General features: G+C 38.5%; 1 protein-coding gene across 1 annotated transcript in view; it reads left to right on the top strand.

Moving 5' to 3' along the window:
• Nucleotides 1-18862, top strand: part of plcxd2 (phosphatidylinositol-specific phospholipase C, X domain containing 2) — a 67548-nt gene that overhangs the window by 36924 nt on the left and 11762 nt on the right. The window contains exon 2 of the mRNA XM_039746330.1: nt 6837-7303. Coding sequence (XP_039602264.1) covers nt 6837-7303 — 467 coding nt within the window. The remainder of the gene's footprint in view (nt 1-6836; nt 7304-18862) is intronic.

Below are 18862 nucleotides of genomic sequence, written 5' to 3'. Positions count from 1 at the left end.
AGTTAGCACACCATCGTCATCCCCTGCCTTGCGATTTCGTGCTGCTCTTTAGCTCTTTAAGCTACTCCCTAAGCACTCTTGCGTGACAAGTGTTAGTTTGAAAAATTGTTATTGGAATTTGTTATTTTTATAAACTATCTCATCAACACCCCATTTACATGATCTGAGTCAAATTTGATCGACTGCATTGATACTCATACACATACTGTACATATATATGTATATATGATGGAGTGACAAATTTGGTGAATAAAACTGTTTATTTGTGTTCACTTAATCCAGTTTTTGGCATGAGGGTCTGCAACTTACCCTGATAGTGTCAGGCTTAAGTCCACCACAGGACACACTCACAGACACTCACTTTAGAGTTGCCAGCAGAAATAACCAATAAAGACACAGGAGCAACATGCGAAATTCGGTGACCAGGTGCGGTTTGTGACTGGGACCACCAGACTGTGAATCATAACCATCCTATTATATTTCACATTATTCTTCCATAACATACTGTCTGAACAGCTCATTAACATTCTCTCTGAAACCATAGATACTATATGAAAAGAAACTAATGGCTCTGCACATAAGTGCTTGCAAACCACATTCCAGGAAGTCATTTCATTGTACTGATTATGTGGAAAGGAAAAATCTTGTGCTGGGCGTGTGTGTGTGTGTGTGTGTTGATGGGTCCTGGAGAGTGTGTTTGATAATTCTGTGCATGTTTTGCACCAGTTTTTGTGTGTTTTGTGTATTGTTATAAGTAGCATCAACAAATAATACAAGATCTCCACTACAACTTGTCATTCATTTATTCATTCACTAGGAATAAATTACTTAAGGTAAAAAACAATAACACACAGGTAATCTCTCACCACATTTGATGGAAAAAATAGAATAAAATAATGAATTTCACCTCATGTCTTGAGAAGTCAAGCAAAATTTCACCTTTTATTGGCTAATTAAAAAAGATTACAATATGCAAGCTTTCGAGGCAACTCAGGTCCCTTCTTCAGGCAAGATGTAAACCCAAAAGCTTGCATATTGTAATCTTTTTAGTTAACCAATAAAAGGTGTCATTTTGCTTGACTTCTCACTACATTCATAATGGCTAACACGGTACAACATCCTACTACTATCTCATGTCTTGAAAACCTGAAAGGAAACCAGAGTCACTAGAGTAAACAATGGCCAAATGAATATATCCACTGACTTACATGAACAATAATTAGTGTTTTGTGCTCTCGGGGATGTTCCAGAATATATATCTATATATATATAACACAGTGTACCGAGACTGCCTGAGAAAGCTAAGGGAGAGCTAGGCCCATTAATATCATACAATATCTGTATTCAGTGTATTAAAACACTAAAATGAAAGAAATCTTTTCATAGCATGACTTCATCAATATTTACCTTATGAAAAGGGAAAGGTGCCATCAGAATGGAACAAAGCAGGAGAAAGTCCGACAGACAGCTTCTTAAAAGGAAAGTGAGCCAGACTGGTTGCAGGAGAGGCCCTGTGTGTGCCAGTGTGGGGCCACTGTGTGTTACTTGATCAAGAAGTGCATTAGGTGGAGTAGCAGAACATTGCTAGAAGAAAGTCGAGCCAGCAGTTAAAATGGATGTCTGGCCCTCTTCCCAGAAGGTGAGTGAGGCCAGTGAAGAAATGCCTGAAGTAGCAGTGCCTACTGGCTGCCAGAGACCAAACAGTCCCCGAAGGAAACATATTAGCACTTGCTATATCTCTCTAAACCTCTCTCTAGCTGTACTGAAGTTTGGGAACTTTAAAGACAATAAAAGGATCAGTGGTACAGTGACATCAGGAATTTCTAAGCACAGGTTTAGCCCGGTGTCCCTAGAACAAATGTAAGGCCACCCTGACTAAGGCCATAATTCTCCTTAAAAGTAACCACAGGATGGGATTTAAACGTGGCTCACAGCCAGAGAATAGTTGAATGGGTGAGGAAGAGAAACCGAGGTTGAGAGAGAAAGAACAAGAGATATGGTTGGTAAACACAGTGAGTTACAGCAGTAGGCAAGTGGGTGAGCCACCCCATCTGATAAATCTGAGGTTAGCTGATTTTACCTTTGTTTGGTACTTTATGCTATTGCTTGTTTATCACTCTCTGTATTATTTTGTGTTTGTTGAACAAAGGCACCATAACAGAACCATCTAATTAGCATTAGATTCTCTGGCATTTATTTTCCTTGCTTAATGATTGTATTATGCGTATCAGCTGTGTATTTTAAAGTAGTCTTGTTTATCCTCCACATAGAGGTCACCATGATGTTTATCGTTTTCAGGAGGATTTGACCGGCATATATTCTTCTGGGCTAAAATGAAAGCAATCAGCTGATAGATTTCTAAAATTAGTTTGGGAAATTGTTTTGACTTTCAGGCTTTCAAGTTTTCTTGACCTTGGTTGTTGTTTTAGCTTTGTTCATCCATTATTTTGTTTTTCCAATTTTGACTTTAGTTTGTTTTACTTCTTTTTTCATGTCTCAGCTCCTAGAGTACTTCTTATCTCTTGGTTCTTTCTGGCAATACATGCCTGGGAGCACATGTATGATTCATGATTCATCACACTAACATCCATTACAGTATGTAATAAATAATAAAGTGCAAGAAATTGTCTGAGCTGGTATGAGCACTGTTTTATTTATTATTTAGTAGCAGAATGCCATACAAAGTTCAAACTGCACATAAAACCTTACAGAATAAAGAATATATGTAGTACATGTGTTAAGATGGCATTGCTGAGTACGGTCACCATTCTTAGTCGATCAGATTTACTGTACTTAATGTTAACTGTTATTTTATTAACTTTTTTACACACACTACTTTGGGTTGCATTTAATATGATCGACATTCACCCATAAATATAAGGCAGTGGGCCACTTACCAGCTATCTGACTCCACATTCGCTGAGTCAGTTTGGCCAGATGAGATCCTTCCTAAACAGTACAACAATATCAGCCAGACACACCCGAGAGATACATCGAGGGAAACACACTGGAGTGCATAAAAGGTGCAGGAGCAGAGCACACTGACCACTGCTGCCCAGTGTCCTGCTTACTAGCCAATGTTCAGTCTCTGGAGAACAAGCTGGACAACATTTCAGTTCAGAGAGCCCGAGGAGCAGCTTTTTCCCACAATCCATCTGTATGTTAAATAAGGAAAGTGTTTAGAAATACATGATGCCCATTAGGTTAATTAAGTTATCTATTTTGTTATTACTATTATTATTATTATTATTATTATTATTATTGCATATGTATAATTCTGTTAATGATTTTTAAATTGATAAAGTTATGTATTGTTATTGTCCATTTGTATTTGTTTCAAGGCACAGTCATAGTTGTGCAGCCAGGCGTTTCACTTCAAATTGTATTGTAAACTGTTGCGTACAAAAGCTGGTCCCTTTTTCACACGTGTATGATAGTGTGACAAGTGTCTGGAAACAAAATGCTGCTCATTGTGTGAAGTATGATAAAGTACACCTCTTGCCACTCTAACAGTACTGGACATATTGGAAAAATGATATTGTAAGAAAAATATTTTTAGGTAACCATTTGCAATTATCCTCAATGTGATGCACTTGAATGTATTAAAGGATGTTTGGCATGCTTAGCTAAGAGGTGTCATAATAGATTACAAGTTGAAGAAGATTACCATTTTGATTTCATTTTAATTCTTTCACTTTTTAAAAATAAAAGTCTTGTGATCTCATGACATACAAGTGAGCCATTTCACTATTTCCATCCTTAAATGTGAGTAAAGTCTAAAAAAAAACAAAAGTGTTACTTACATAACAAAATAATTAATGTATGACTTTCAGAGTGGAAATGTTACAGAACCTGAATGTGATGAACTTTCTGGTGTATGTTGTACTAATTTATTTATTATTTGCTGACATGAAGACCAACAGTAAAGGACACCGTTTCAGTCCACCTTGTGTGTCTAAAGTCTAAAGATGATATAATATCATGCAGAATTCTCAATTGAATCAATTTTGGGGACTTCATCTGGTGTAATGCAGGGACCAGGGGCCTCATGTATAAACGGTGCGTGCACACAGAAATGTTGCCTAAGACAATTTCCACGTTCAAATCGCGATGAATAAAACCTACACTTGGTGTAAAGCCACGCACTTTTCCACGGTATCTCATACCTTGTCGTACGCAAGTTCTCCGCTCGGTTTTGCAGACTGGCGGCACCCAGCGTCAAAGCAATGCTACTGTTCCTGTGTGGTTACTCCTTATTTTCCTGACGCTGCTTTATAAATACAGTACATCTGAAACTAACCGCATATCGTTTATTAGTGTAATGCATCTGATTGTAATTAACTTGTAACAATATAATGGTCCAGGGAATAGCCATAGTATTCCAAATACCATAACTGCTTTAGCGTTGTTACTCTAACTGCACCTTCTTCTTCTTTCAGCTGCTCCCGTTAGGAGTTGCCACAGCGGATCATCTTTTTCCATATTACTCTCACTGCACCACTCGAAGTATTATATCACTGTATCCGAGTGTGAATCACAGCAGCAGCTGACCGGAAAGAGAATTATCGGTATACAGCTTCAAACACACATTACCTCAGCCACGGCAAAATGTTTCAAAGCCTTTCCTGTACGGACCTCACGGTTCAGAAACAGTTTCATCCCAAGAACTATAAACGCACTCAATCAAGTGCTCCTTGTTGAATTGTTTGTACTTATAAGTACAATTACCTCACTGTAAACTTGCACTATAGTTATAATATCGCACAACCTGAGCCACTTTATAAAGCGTGTATTTACATATGATGACGATATCATTTTTAAGATGAAATGCAGTAAAATATGTTTATTATACAGATAAAACTTTAACTTCATTTAAATAATCTATATTCTTCACTGGGACTGACGTGAAGGATAGAATAATTAACATGTACTACGAAGATATTTCAATGTTCCTTAAATGTTTTGAAGAATCTGCACTCTAAGCTTACAGATGGCTTAACGTCTGTTACAGAGATGATTGTATGGCAATCGGTTACTTGGGGAAAGAAAAGCAAGGGCTGCAGGAGCGGCCATGCCAATATATATTGAATATAAAACAGAAAGAGAAAATAACGACACAGCTAAAAACGCAGCGGCAAATTTCGACAAAAGTTAAACTCTTGTGTAATGAGCACGAGGCGGCTATGCAGTGTCCGCAACGGACGTGGCCATCCACCGTGCATAAGATAACATATTGACATAGGCGGGCGAAGGAGCCACTGATTCTTTCTCTGCCTAGATCGGCCCATGAGTACTGCTGCAATAAATAATTTCATCGAAGTTCACACACAATCACTGCGCCGTGTTCCAATGTTTAATAACATGCTTTAACTCCTATCATCATGAAAATGATATCACGCATACATCTTAGTATTTCAGTTATTCAGAGAACTGTAATATCATGAATGTAATGGATTCTGTGTCCTGTCAAAGGAAGAGAGCCTGTTTAAGAAGCAAGTAGTGATTCACACACAGAGCACAAAGAAGATCAAATACAAAACAAAGCATTTAACGTGCTATACTTTAATTACGATGTGATTTGAGAAACTGGTTAATTAAACAATATTAAGATTAAGAAGTTTTGTGATGTTCTACTTTAATGACAAAATAAACTATGTGATTAAAGTGGAAATGTCGAGATTGAAGTTGACATTTCGTGCTTTTTCCCCACCGTGTGCCTTTTTTTCTCTGTACCATAATAAGCTTTCATATGACACTCAGACAGTGGGCTACAACTCGCCTTTTCAGTTTGATATGTGATTTCTTTTTTATTTCCGGCACTGTATGACTTTGTGAACGTGAGCTTTTAAGTTTCTCCAAAACGTTATGTCACTCCATCAACTTCCTTTTGTTGATTATACCACGGTTTAATTAAACAAATAGTATATTTTTCCTTTGCCTCCACTTGGTATTCACTGGAATTCTTATATTTTCCCCCGTGCTTTTCCCATTGTCTTTTCACAGAAGGCTGAGCTTAAGGGCGATTTATATTGATCTGCATATTCAAAGAGGCGTAATTCTGGGAGGAGTTGGGGTGTTACATAAAGCGCGCACGAGCGTTACTTTTCACGCTGATTGGGATTTATGTAGCGGAAGAACGTGGAAGTTGGAGTACATACAGATTCTGGATTTTTCTGTGCGTAAGCACATTTCGGCTTTTGTGCTTACGCCATGTCATAGTACGAATTCTATGCATGCCGTTATACATGAGGCCCCAGCTCTGGAGAAGACACCAGCCAATGTTTGGCCTATGTGAGATATTATAAACTTAAAACTGGAGATGTTAATTACAAAAGCGTGATAAACCTATTTTTAGCTAATTTTTAGCCACTTTAAAACAAGCTTTTAGTAAGAAACAATTAGAGATTTTTTAAAATGAACTGATAGTAAATGATTTGAGGTTTTGACATGATAAGCATTGTAATTAGGTTAGTGTCAAAAATATAATTATAAAGTTTCCATTGAAGTCTTAAGAGGTATTAATAATCGTGGTTTGTATGGAACTTAGATCTGCTTCCATGGAAATTTTAAGAAGTTCCTGATTTTATACCTAAAGATGTTAAACATTAGCTAGTGTGGTCTACCAACTAAAATGTTGGATTTTTAGGGTGTAAATCACTCAGCAGGCTCACTATGTGAGACAGATTAAGTCTCTTAACCTAACAGTTTCCAGATATGGGAATATAGGAACAGTTAAACACCTAATTGAATGGGCATTTATGGGAGTATGGATGTGGAATATTATTATCGATAGTGTTGCTCCAGGCTGAAAAGCTTCTTCATTCTTCTTTATTCAGGTTCACATGACTCCTTCAGCTACTGGGTAGATGAGAAAGCTCCAGTAGGACCCGACCAGGCACCCGCAGTCAAACGACTTACTGGAGTTTTTCGATCTCTGGGAAAAAAGGTGATGAAGAAGTGGTCCATGACACAAAACCTAACATTTCATGAGCAGTTGGAGGCCGGCATACGGTATTTCGATTTGCGTGTGTCTTCAAAGCCAGGAGAACCCGGTCATGAGATTTATTTCATTCATGGACTCTTTGGCATTAAGGTGCATGAAGGACTGGTGGAGATCAATAACTTTTTGAGTGCCCACCCCAAAGAGGTGGTGTTCTTAGATTTTAATCATCACTATGCAATGAATGAAAGACACCACAATTATCTCATAACAATGTTGCAGGAGGTTTTTGGGCAGAAATTGTGCAAAACAGAATGTGTTGAGGAAATAACGCTGGAGTATCTGTGGGAAAAAAAATATCAGGTAGGCTGTTCATTTCCAATGTTTTTTTTTTATATTTATTTAGTGCAGGCAGTAAAGCGCGAAGACATTAAAGTAAAATAAAACTATTAAAAATGGTTTACGTGGCATGTACCAGGTATGTCCCAATGTCCATCAAGTATTAACAGCTGAAGTATCACTTGTTATAACAAGATTCAGGATATGTCCGTGTTTATTAGGAGGGTTACTCACATGCTGAAATAATGGCTGATGAGCTTTAGAAACAATGTAAATAATGAAATGAACTTGGACAATTCAGTTTGCACAGGTGGGACATGCAAAGTTTAACTAACCTAAAAACACTGCTAAAATGAAGAACAGATTTAATTAGATGGTAAAGTAAAATATTTTTAGGTAACCATTTGCAATTATCCTAAATGTGATGTACTTGAATGTATCAAAGGATGTTTGTAAAGTAAAATGATAAATGGCTGTGAGCTTTGACACTTCAATGCCAAATATTCAAATGGCAGATGATTCAGGACAGGAATACAGTAGTGACATTAAAATTCTCTGAACAAGAATTTCACAAGACGTCTGTGTAAGTTTATAGTTACAGAGCAACTTTAAACATCAAACAAACAAAGTAAATATTATGATGCCAGCTTTGATATAAACACTTTTGTATGTCTAGTTGACAGTGGTGGAATGGAAAAATGAAAACTCTAGTCTGAAGAATCCCAGGAGAAAGTGATCCTCGGGTTTAACAGACTGGTAGAACTGACAAGGTCAACGTTCTGGTGACTGGTGCCAACTAAATGCTCCGCACCTCTTGTATTGTGCAATATGGCAATTGTTTGTGTATTTCTCCTGACTGACTTGGGAATTGGGAACACTTGGAAATTCTCCAAAAGTTGAGTGTCTAGGTCAGTCCAGCCTGGCATGTTACCACCACGACAAACACCAGGAAATGTGAACTGAGGTATTTATATAAAACTCTGTTAATAACAATAATAAATGCTATTACATAACAATTTGTTGTTTTCAAATATACAATGCTGTGTGGTTATTTTCCAAAAAAAATAGGATAGATGCCAAATAACAGAGTATACTGCCCAGGAGCTTATCTATTCCGTTTTCCTTCTTTCCTTAACTGATTTATTAATTTTTTTCAACCTGTTGATTCTAAACTGTTTCTATTATATTATCGCCAGTAAACAAAGTGCAGAAGAAGCAGTTAATAATGTTACATTCTAAAGAGATTTGGTACCATTTGTATCTTTGTGCTCAATATCAATTAGCTTCTTAAAAGGTATACGTGTACAGTTCTTATTGAACATAGAGAGAGCATTGTTACATTACAATGTGGCTACAGCTTATCATAATAGTCAGCGCTGGGTAGGGTGCCAGTCCATTGCAGGACATTCATTCTCTCTGACCCACTTTAGAGTCAACCGATAACCTAACATGCATTTATTTACAAGGTAAAATGAGTACCCTTATAAAATGTATATGGAGCAAATAGAAACTGTGCTCAAACAGAGCCAGAATCGGTAGTGAGCCCTAGAGCTGTGAGACAGCAGCACTAACAACTACTCAGGGAAAGAACGGCAAAGACGTTATATATCAGAAACTCCCTGAAATTATTTGGTTTTTTGTGTATTTTTCCCAATTTTATACTTGTTGCTATTTACTGTGATAATTTTCTTATTATTCTTAATTCATTTTATTTATTTTGTTTATATTTTAATCCACATTTTGCTCATCAGTTGGTTGTTTTATTTTGGCACTATACACAAGGAAGTGTCACAAAGTGGCCTCATTAAGGAAGATGTTTAAGGCAGCGACACGCTCATCCTAGTGTTCAGTATTCCAGATTCTTTCTTACAGATCTATCTTATGAGGGTATGGCGGCAGAACTGGCACCCCAGCCACCGTAAAAAAGCTCACACTGTTTCAGTGTGGCGCTGAGGTGTCACCCACTGCACTTGGGTCCCAGTCCAGGTGATTTGTTGTGTGACGGGTGCGGCAACTCGCTCTCAGCGCATGCTCCCAACCAACCTGTCTTAGGGTAGTCAGGAATGAGTGAATTCAAAAAGTATTTAAGGACTAAAGATTCTCTTATGTTATTGTGAATCCACCCTTGGTTTATATATTGAGCTTGATAGCTTGGTTTCTTGATCTCATCACATTATTTTCAACCTTCAGTGTTTGTCTCTCCCATCTCATGATCCATCCAAAAAATATCCTGGCCTTTTCCTACTTTAAGAACATAAGAAATCTGACAAACAAGAGGAGATCATTCCACCCATCAAGCTAGTATATTTAGCTAATGGCTAAGATGTCCCAATATGTCATCCAGATCCATTTTAAATGTCTTGGTTTCTTCTTAAGCTACAGTGCCTGTAGTTTGTTCAAGATTCTCACAACTCTCTGCATAAAGAAGTCCTTCCTTGCTTCATTTCCAAATGCATTGAGAACAGCAGAACTTGGCAGAGCAATCCCCATCTGGGTAAAACCATAAACTCACGTACAAGTTAGAAGCAAATGTAACCAGGGACCATGCAATTTAAGATCACCAAAAAGTATTATCATAACTTACAAAGGCCAAGATTTCATTTCCAAGCACATACCTTGACTGGAGTCTTTCTGATCATAGATGGAAAAAGTAAAAACTATATTATTGACTTGTCAGCATCAATATCTGCCCTCCAACGACAGGATGTAGTAATTAAGGAGTATGAGTAATAAAGAAGCAGCTTCACCCAAATCTGTAAGCTTAAAAAAATGGTGTATTCAATGTAGAGGTTAGGGCTCAATTTCCCAACCCATTTTGATAAGAAGTGATTGAACATTTTCTTCCATCCCATTTGAGATATAAACATGTTTGTCTAAAACACCACAGAAGATGATCCCAATTGTCTATAAAATTAAAGAGTCAAAGACTTTATGATTATTTATCTTGGGGGCTTTGCCCCCTGCTCGCTTTGCTCGCCAACCCCCGTGCCTGCGCTACACGCTAGCCTCTTTGCGGTTCTGCAGCTCGTGTATGGGAATGCGGATGTACAATTTACTATTTTACATTACAGCGAGTGATTAACCATATTAAAAACTAGAAAAACATAATAATTGGAAAGTAAATTATGTTTCATGTTGCGTTAGAGTTATTCATTGCGTAATACAATTTTGTTCTGTTTGGCTTTGAAATTAACACGCAAAAACCTTTTCAACTTACACTTTTACTGTAAGACTTCAGTAAAAATGATTTTTTGAATTAAATTTTCATCAACATCACATTGAATTGTGATTCTGTGTTTGGACTTTCATTGTGACAATGCAACGTATAACTGCCTGTGACTATATTTCATTTCTTTCTCTCTATTAAATTAAACGTCTTTTTAGAATGTTTGGCTCTGAGATTTGTTAATTGCCTTTGCAAAAGCTATTCTAACGGGAAACTGTTAACGTTTTAATACAAATGGCTTGTCAAGATTTCCTTTGTTGTCTAATGTTATTTTTGGAAGATGTACTACATTACCTTTCTTGGATACATCCTTCTTTCTACAGTAATTTGTGCGGTGGAAGACCAGATGGTGTTAAAAGTTGTAGATATTCTTCGTGATATTGTAAGTTGATGTTTTCATCTTCCGCATGATCACCACCAACTGTTTCAGCATAGTCTATTGATACACATTTAACCAGTTTGCAGTGTTAACCGATCAACATTTTTGGCATTAACTCGTTTGACTTCATCGCTAGGATTGTCTGTGTACTCATTTCTTCTGTTGATAACCCTTCATGATGAAATTCTTCAATAAGATCTGGACATAATACGTCTTCTTTAATTAGGAACTTAATGTGAGGAAAACGTTAAAATTTATAAGAGCTGAGAGAGCAAGAACTGTGTCTGTCAATAGCATTCACACGAATGAGAGGTGAGAGTACCGTGTGTGTGATTCAATATGGTTGAGAGGAGGGAGTGGCTTGAAAAAATCTCATGGCCAACTGTCTCAACTCTTCTAAAATCTTCTAAAAAGTCTCATCTCATCGCAGGATTTTTTTTATATAATAGAGAAATAACATTATGCACATCTCCTTTGCCTAACCAGTCATGCAGGGACTACTATCACACATTTTAGGGTTGGGAAACATTCTGGCTTCATCAGCATTGGATTTTTCTGGTAGATTTTGTAGAATTTCAAGTCCCATTTGTCTCCATTCATGCACTGTTTTTTAGAGCTGAACTCTATTCTAGTTGGATGCTGATTTGAAGATAATATTTTTCACTGGATTTCAGCACATAAACATCCATTTAGCGCCTGCCTGTCCTACAAATCATTAAATATTCCTTTAAACTACTATTTATGTAGACTTCAATTGAGACTTTCATAAAACTAATAATAATAACCAAGACTTCACTCCTTTCTATTGGCCACCACCAGTTCTCACTATGAAAGACACAATATAAAATAAAGATGAATTGTAATGGTTTGGTCTAGTGGCCCAATATTTAATCCCATTGCCTTTACAGCTCCAGAGTTCTGTTTTCACAACACTCGCTTTCTGTGTGGAGTCTGCGTGTTCTTTCTGTATCTTTGTTAGTTTTTTTCTTGGTACTCCATTTTTCCTCTCTTACCTCAAAGCTGTTTGTTTTATGACTCACACACGTGTGTTTGTGTGTGTGAGCATGTCCTGTGTTGGACTGGCACCCCATCAACAGTCTACTCTTAACTTAATGATGCTGGATGAGGCTCGGGGCCCTTTAACCTCAAACTGGCTAGAATGGGCCTCATACTTTGGGCATGAATAGATGGATGGATAGGTGGGTATTAACAGAATTTAAGAGCACCCTTCCATATATTGGCAGCTCCAGCATCCTGAAAGTTCATAACCATGCTGCCTTTATCAGGAATATGTTTTTAAGTTATTTTATATAAAGAGTCTACAGAAGGGAATGCAAAACTCTCTGCCCAAACACAAAAAGCTCATTCTGCAGTTAAGGATCAGCTGATCCACATCAGGATTAGGATTTCCAGCTCTGTTGCTTCTGGGAATTTTATCTGCTTCATGTTTTCTCTTACCACAAGAAAAATGAAATTGTTAATTATGTTTGCTACATGAAGCAACAAGTTTTATTTTCTTTTGAAAAATTCCATGTTAGATAGTAAATGTTAGTCTTAACTAAAACTGTTAAAATAAGGTTGTACTACTTAAATATTCCCAGCACTTATTTCAGTCACTTCTTCTTAGGGCAGCATGGTGGTGCAGTGCTTAGAGCTACTGCTTCTCATTTTTGCTCTCCTTAGGTCACACTTCAACTCTGTGTGGTGCAGACTTTTGTCAGGATACTCTGGTTTTCTACACACATTCCAAAAATATGCATTTTAGTTTATTTGGCAACTCTATGGTCATGAGTGAGTGTGAGTGTGCCCAATGCACCCAGACCCCAACTTCTTGCAATCCTGAATTGGGTAAGCGGATTAGAAATTGAATGTGCTTCTCTTTTGGTTTCCTTAAGTAGAGTATAAGGATCGTCTTGGATATCAATCCAAAACATTTTGTTTTATTCTTTACGCATTCATTTTATTTATATTTTCAATGTTTGATGGCCTTCTTCCAATGAGCTCTGTCATTGTGTAGAGGTAAGTGCTGGACTTTGCCTGGCAGTGTGGTATATATTCAGAGAGTGTCAGTGACGTGATTGCGCTCAAGCAGTGAAAAGAAATACAACCACTCGATTATTGATTATGCTAGTTTATTGTTCTTTCATTTTGAAATGTGCAACATCACATATATTTTTGCTGAGTAATTATTCTAAAATCTATTCAGAGAAGAAATGCATTGAGTCTGAAGTACTTTCATTTTTTTTTACCCTTGCTATTTCTTTTTCTTCAGTCTGCAACAATTAAAAGTTAACTCTGTCAAGACGTTTGGGCCTATTGGCCATTGTTTAAGTGTAAGAAATAATTGTAGGCAATTACAAATCTAAATTCTTAGTCTTCACATTATCTTTCTACTCACCGGATAATTTTAGTCTATGGTGTGCATCTCAGCTTTATTTCTTTTGGCCAGTTACAACACCCAGTTCAGTTTCAGCTGGGAAATGAAGTCTTCAGAATCTTTTGAATGTAAGCTTGTGCTGATGTTCCATTTGTGGACGTAAGCGTGAGTTACTGAGTGTAGTACTGAAGCTGCATCTGCCAGGGTAGCCATCTCTAAAATGTGCCTATGTGCTATCACACATGCCTGTTTAGGAGACAACTAAAGGGCTTGAATACATGTAATTCCACGCCAGACCAGGGTGTGGCGAAGTGCACTAATTCTCTCTCTTGATCTCTTACAGACCATTCTAGGGAAATCCCGTCCAGCTCTGGGGCAGCCAACAAAGTAACTTCCGGTTCTGGTCCTGATGACATCACTTCCCTTACTGGCCTTTAAAGCTGCCATCTTGTCGATAAAAATTAGTTCTGTTTTGGACTCTGCTGTGTAAACATGTCTGTGCTTTTAAATCAGTTTTGCAGCTGGGAAAAATTATACGGTGGCTGCCCTAAACCTTCGCAATATCTTATGGTCGTTCTTCTTATAGTGCCAAATTACCAAAATGGATTACAATCTAAAACTTTTACATGGCAACCGTCATTCATTTCTGTATTTTTTTCAAGTGTGTTTCTATAGTATAATCCACTGTTTGGTAAAAAAATAAAATAGCAATGATTATGTAATAGCGTAAATAAAACAAGAACGTGATTGAAATGTGTTGTACAGATCCTTTCGTCTTGTTTGAACAAACCCATATATTAAACTGGTACTCACCTGACAAGAGTCTCAACTGTTTGTCAAAAAATGTTGTCTAGCTATTTAGGAAAAAAATAATGTGTAAAATAAGGAAAGAAAAAAATTGAAATAGTCAACTTAAGTTTAGGTATCTGTTATAATCTAACTCTTTACATACTGTAAAAGAATCAGTCGCAACATACGAAATAAGGTTTGGGGGAGCCACCTGTATATTGTCCCTGGCTGCAATTTGGTAATAGTAATAAGCAATGTTGTTCGGTTGAGTTCCCAGATTGAACTGTCTGAAATGATGGCGGCTTTAAAACCCAAAACCAGAAGTGACATCATCTGAGGCGGGAACTGGAAGTGATGTCATCTGAGGCGGGAACTGGAGGTGGTGTCATTGGTGGTGCGTCCGGTAGGTTTTCCCGTATTTGGCTTACAGAGATAACAGAACTGGGATTATTGCACCCTGCCACCCCCTGGCCTGGTTGGTAATTACCTGCATGTGGTCCACTCAGCGTCCTCCTACTTGCATATGTGTGACAATACTATAAAAATTTTATTAACTCCTAGTTGGGCTTCTGCCATGGAAAAAAACGCTCTCTCAAAAGAAGGTAGTCTTGGAGCCCAGATAGAAGTGCAGAAAAAATCTTGATTACACAGCAATGTAACAAACAACGACATGTAACAGCTTGACCCTGGCGCAAGTGCCCGCATCAGGATGTGCATCGGTTAATATTACATCTCTTATCATCTAAGTAAATCACTCCCCCATTACCTAATGTCCCTCACTTGAGGAACTGGCCATCATTACTTCATAGCCTGTGCAGGTGTTCCCGTCATTTTACCAAAACGTATTCATTGATCAGTTGCACAGTTTAAGTCACACTCTTCTTGACTTTCATTGCATCATGTTGGTGATTGAGCAAGAGAAAAAGCAGAGCCAGGCTGCTTCATGCAAAAGGAAGTTTAGCTTTAACTCATCTTTTCATTATGCTTAATAACAAGAACTACATTTTTACTTAGTACTGTATAAAAGTCATTTCATATTAATTACAAATTTCCTGCGGTGGGCTGGCGCCCTGCCCGGGGTTTTTCCTGCCTTGCGCCCTGTGCTGGCTGGGATTGGCTCCAGCAGACCCCTGTGACCCTGTAGTTAGGATCTAGTGGGTTGGATAATGGATGGATGGATTAAAAATTCCATACTATCAGTCTAAGATGGATTGAAATCTAAGTAATCAGCATAGACCTCATGTTTTTTATTTGCTACATGGGTTGTCCATTTGGTCTGGTATAATAATACACACCCCATCCCTTTTATTCTTAAGATAGGGCTACCCTTTCACGTTGATTCCTCTCAGCGTCACTTGTCAAGCTGGTGACTCTTATAGTTAAAGTGTTTTGCTGGGAAAACCCAGTGGTGGTTGCTAAGACATTGGCCTGGCTTAGACACTCTAGCCTAATCACTGACGGAGCCTTTATTTCCCAACATGCACATTGATTCACCTGTTGCCCACTACACAAAGTTATCAGTAATTAGCATTATAACTATAAACATCATTCACATGACTCAAGGGGGCGCAATAAAGACACTATAATGGTGTATAACATCAAACATGAAATAGACCAATTGTCTAATTTTTAGACCCTTTTTTGGTATTTTTATTATCATTTTTGATTTTTGTATCCTTCTGCTACATGATTTGCCCATTTATAATTTTTTTCTTCCCAGCCCTAGCAGCCGGACAGACGCACACAGACTCTTGTCCTTTTATTACAATATATAAGCCGATTCCTGTCCAACCAGAAGTTACTGTCTATTGGACATATTCATCATTAAAATTTGCATTGCACCATCTATGCGAATATATTTTATAATGTACTAGCCATTCCCCGCGGCTCTGCCCACATAATAGTGAAACAGGACAAACTTTAAAAATCAATAAACAAAAAGGTATCGCTAGCCAAACGGAGGCAAGGAACACTGCAAAACGCAGAGGTAGATCGACTCCCCACTCCTGATGTCACGCTTCCCCCTCCCCTCGGCCCACAGCCTCTGTGTCGAATTAGCACGAATATATCGTTCCAGCAAGCAAACTATGATTCTTAGCGTGATGAGAGAAGTCGCAAAATCAACCAGAATGTTCAAGCAAATTCTAGAAAAAAAAGATCTAAATCCATTAAGTAGTTCTCTTGTTTGTTAGCTAAGCAGATGTAAGAGACGCCCCGAGGCTGGCGTGTGAGTGAGGAGGGCCCCACCATCGGCCCACTTCATGTCACTCGTATTCACACAAATAAATCAGTACCACAAGTGAACTATGATACTTAGCGCGATGAGAGAAGTTGCAAAATCAACCGGAATATTCAAGCAATTATGGGAAAAAAAAACGATCTAAATCCGTTCAGTAGTTCTCTCGTGAAAAGTGGCCAAACATAGAGACAGATGTTGGATTTTATATATATAGAGATGTGGTAATAAAATGCATTGCATATTTCATTCCAAGAGATGGCATATCACAAACATTAGCACTCCTCTTATGAATCCAATGCCATATTACAGAGACATAGCTACAGATGCACAGACACACATACAGACACATTCTTTCATTACGGTGGATGCTAGTACCAAAATTAAATTATCATTAATACTAATAAGAATATTGAAATATGCTCCAGTCTTTTTTCATTATTTTATACTATATTAATAAGGTCTAGTTTTAGTTATACTTATAGTTTTTAAAAGCTATTTACAGTGGATACATAAACTTATAAATACAGACCTTCTTGGTGAACTCCCTGCCCTGCTGCCAGTGTTGTAAAACAAAGCTCCAATAAACATGTTGGAAAGCTTCACATAAACAGACAAATCAGAATGATGAAGAAAAGTCTTTTTGCACTTGCTGGTCCATTCTGTCCCTGCCACTAGTAAACATTCCTCCAGGTTCTTGTTTGCAGATGTGAATGCCTGGTCTTTTACCGATCTTTTTTTGGACTTCTGAAGTTTAAGAATTTATTCAATAAGAGCATTTGCAGATGTGAACTCTGACTTCCATTTTCTGCTTGAAGCAAAAAGAACGAAAAGTAAGAATGTTTTTGCTGTGCAGTATTTGCAATTTAGCAGAGTCAAGGGATGCTCCATTCAGACAGAAATGTATGGTCTTACAGTAGACTACGGACAGGTAAGGGTTAAGCTCATTTATATATCTATAATGCCCTTCAATGTGCCACTAAAGACAAAAGAGAAGTGACCACCATGTTAGCTGCAACAGGCCAATCAGGACAATCCATCCACCGTTTTGCCTTTGGGTGTGTATGTGAGTTTATTTTGTGATGGGCTCTCCCTCCACCCCCTGCACATCCAGGAATGAGGCCTGCTTTGAATCCATGTAATTGAAATGACATTTGTGTTTTATTTGTGAAGGTGTAGTTCTGCAGCCTTGGTTCTGTGTAATGTGTATTTGCTATGATCTTAAGGCCTGGAATCATTTTATTATATTATTCATCAGATAAGATTGCTGCCTGTGCACTTCAGCTTCTGTTTCTTGCCCTCTTTGATTGCATTGCGAACAACATACAGTGACATGTAGGCCAAAGCGAACATGCAAACTCAATTAAGAACAGTGCAGCCCATTAGTATCTCTAATCCCCATGATGTGACAGAGCTAGTCTTTCAGATGATTATCCAGTTAGAGGATAGTTACTGCGCTTAACTGAGCATAAATAACTTTAATCACACAGATCACAGCAATCTTCTAACATGGCCATGATTTTTTCTTTTTTCTTTCTGACTCGTTAATATTCTTTTTATCGAAATCCTGACCTTGACATGAGGCCAGTATAAACTGCCTAAGCTGTATGTTCCTTTCCATTGATTTTCTCATTTTGCTTTTGTTGTGCAGGGTATAAGGGAGTCGACAGTCTAGGCGCAAAACATGAATCAGACCAGGACATCATGTTTACATCTCCACACTCAGACAGGGACAATTTAGATTGGCCAGTTATATATTTTTTGGATATAGGAAGGCATGCCGTAGTAAACCCACATAAAAGGTGTTTTTAAATATGCCAGTATTATCTTCCCACATCCTAAAGATGTTTGGGTTATGTTGACTGTAATCTTTGAACTGCGCCAGCATGAGTGAGGACGTGCTGGAGTGTGTCCTGCATCTCATTCAAGGTTGTTTTCTTTGTTGTGCCCTTATGCTTTTAGAATTAACTCCCTGCGACCCTGTATTGGACTAATTAGTTCAAAAAATGGATGCAGGGCCGTTCTTAGGTTTTTGGGGGCCCTAGTCATGGAGCGTAGGGAGGCTGAGAATAAAACTGAATTGTGAAGTTGCAAAATGGACCTCAGATGAAAGATTTATGTTCCACTACCTCTTTTCCTTTTTAGATGGAAAAGATAGCCAACATGTATAATTATAGCAGATGTGGGCTTGTACCTCCTCCAGACCAAGGGGGCATCCGTCCTGGTTATGCTGGTGGCCTCGGGTAGGGGCATGGAAGTTCCCATGGCCACCACCAGGCGGTGCCCCAGACCATCATCTGCCACATCCGCCGAGGCAGGACCAGGGATGCCCAGGAGGACCAGAGGAGGGCTTGTACCTCCTCCAGACCACGAGGGGGTGTCCGTCCTGGTTATGCTGGTGGCCTCGGGTAGGGGGCATGGAAGCCCAGCCCTGTAGGGGCCCATGGCCACCGCCAGGTGGCGCCCCACTTCCAGACCATCATCTGCCACATCCGGCCGAGGCAGGAGCCCGGCCAGGATGCCCAGGACGACCAGAGGAGGGCTTGTACCTCCTCCAGACCACGAGGGGGTGTCCG

This window comes from Polypterus senegalus, chromosome 2 (assembly GCF_016835505.1).
Source record: "Polypterus senegalus isolate Bchr_013 chromosome 2, ASM1683550v1, whole genome shotgun sequence".
Lineage (NCBI taxonomy): Eukaryota > Metazoa > Chordata > Cladistia > Polypteriformes > Polypteridae > Polypterus > Polypterus senegalus.
Note: the sequence above shows the minus strand (reverse complement) of the source record. Positions and strands in the feature narration are given on the sequence as shown.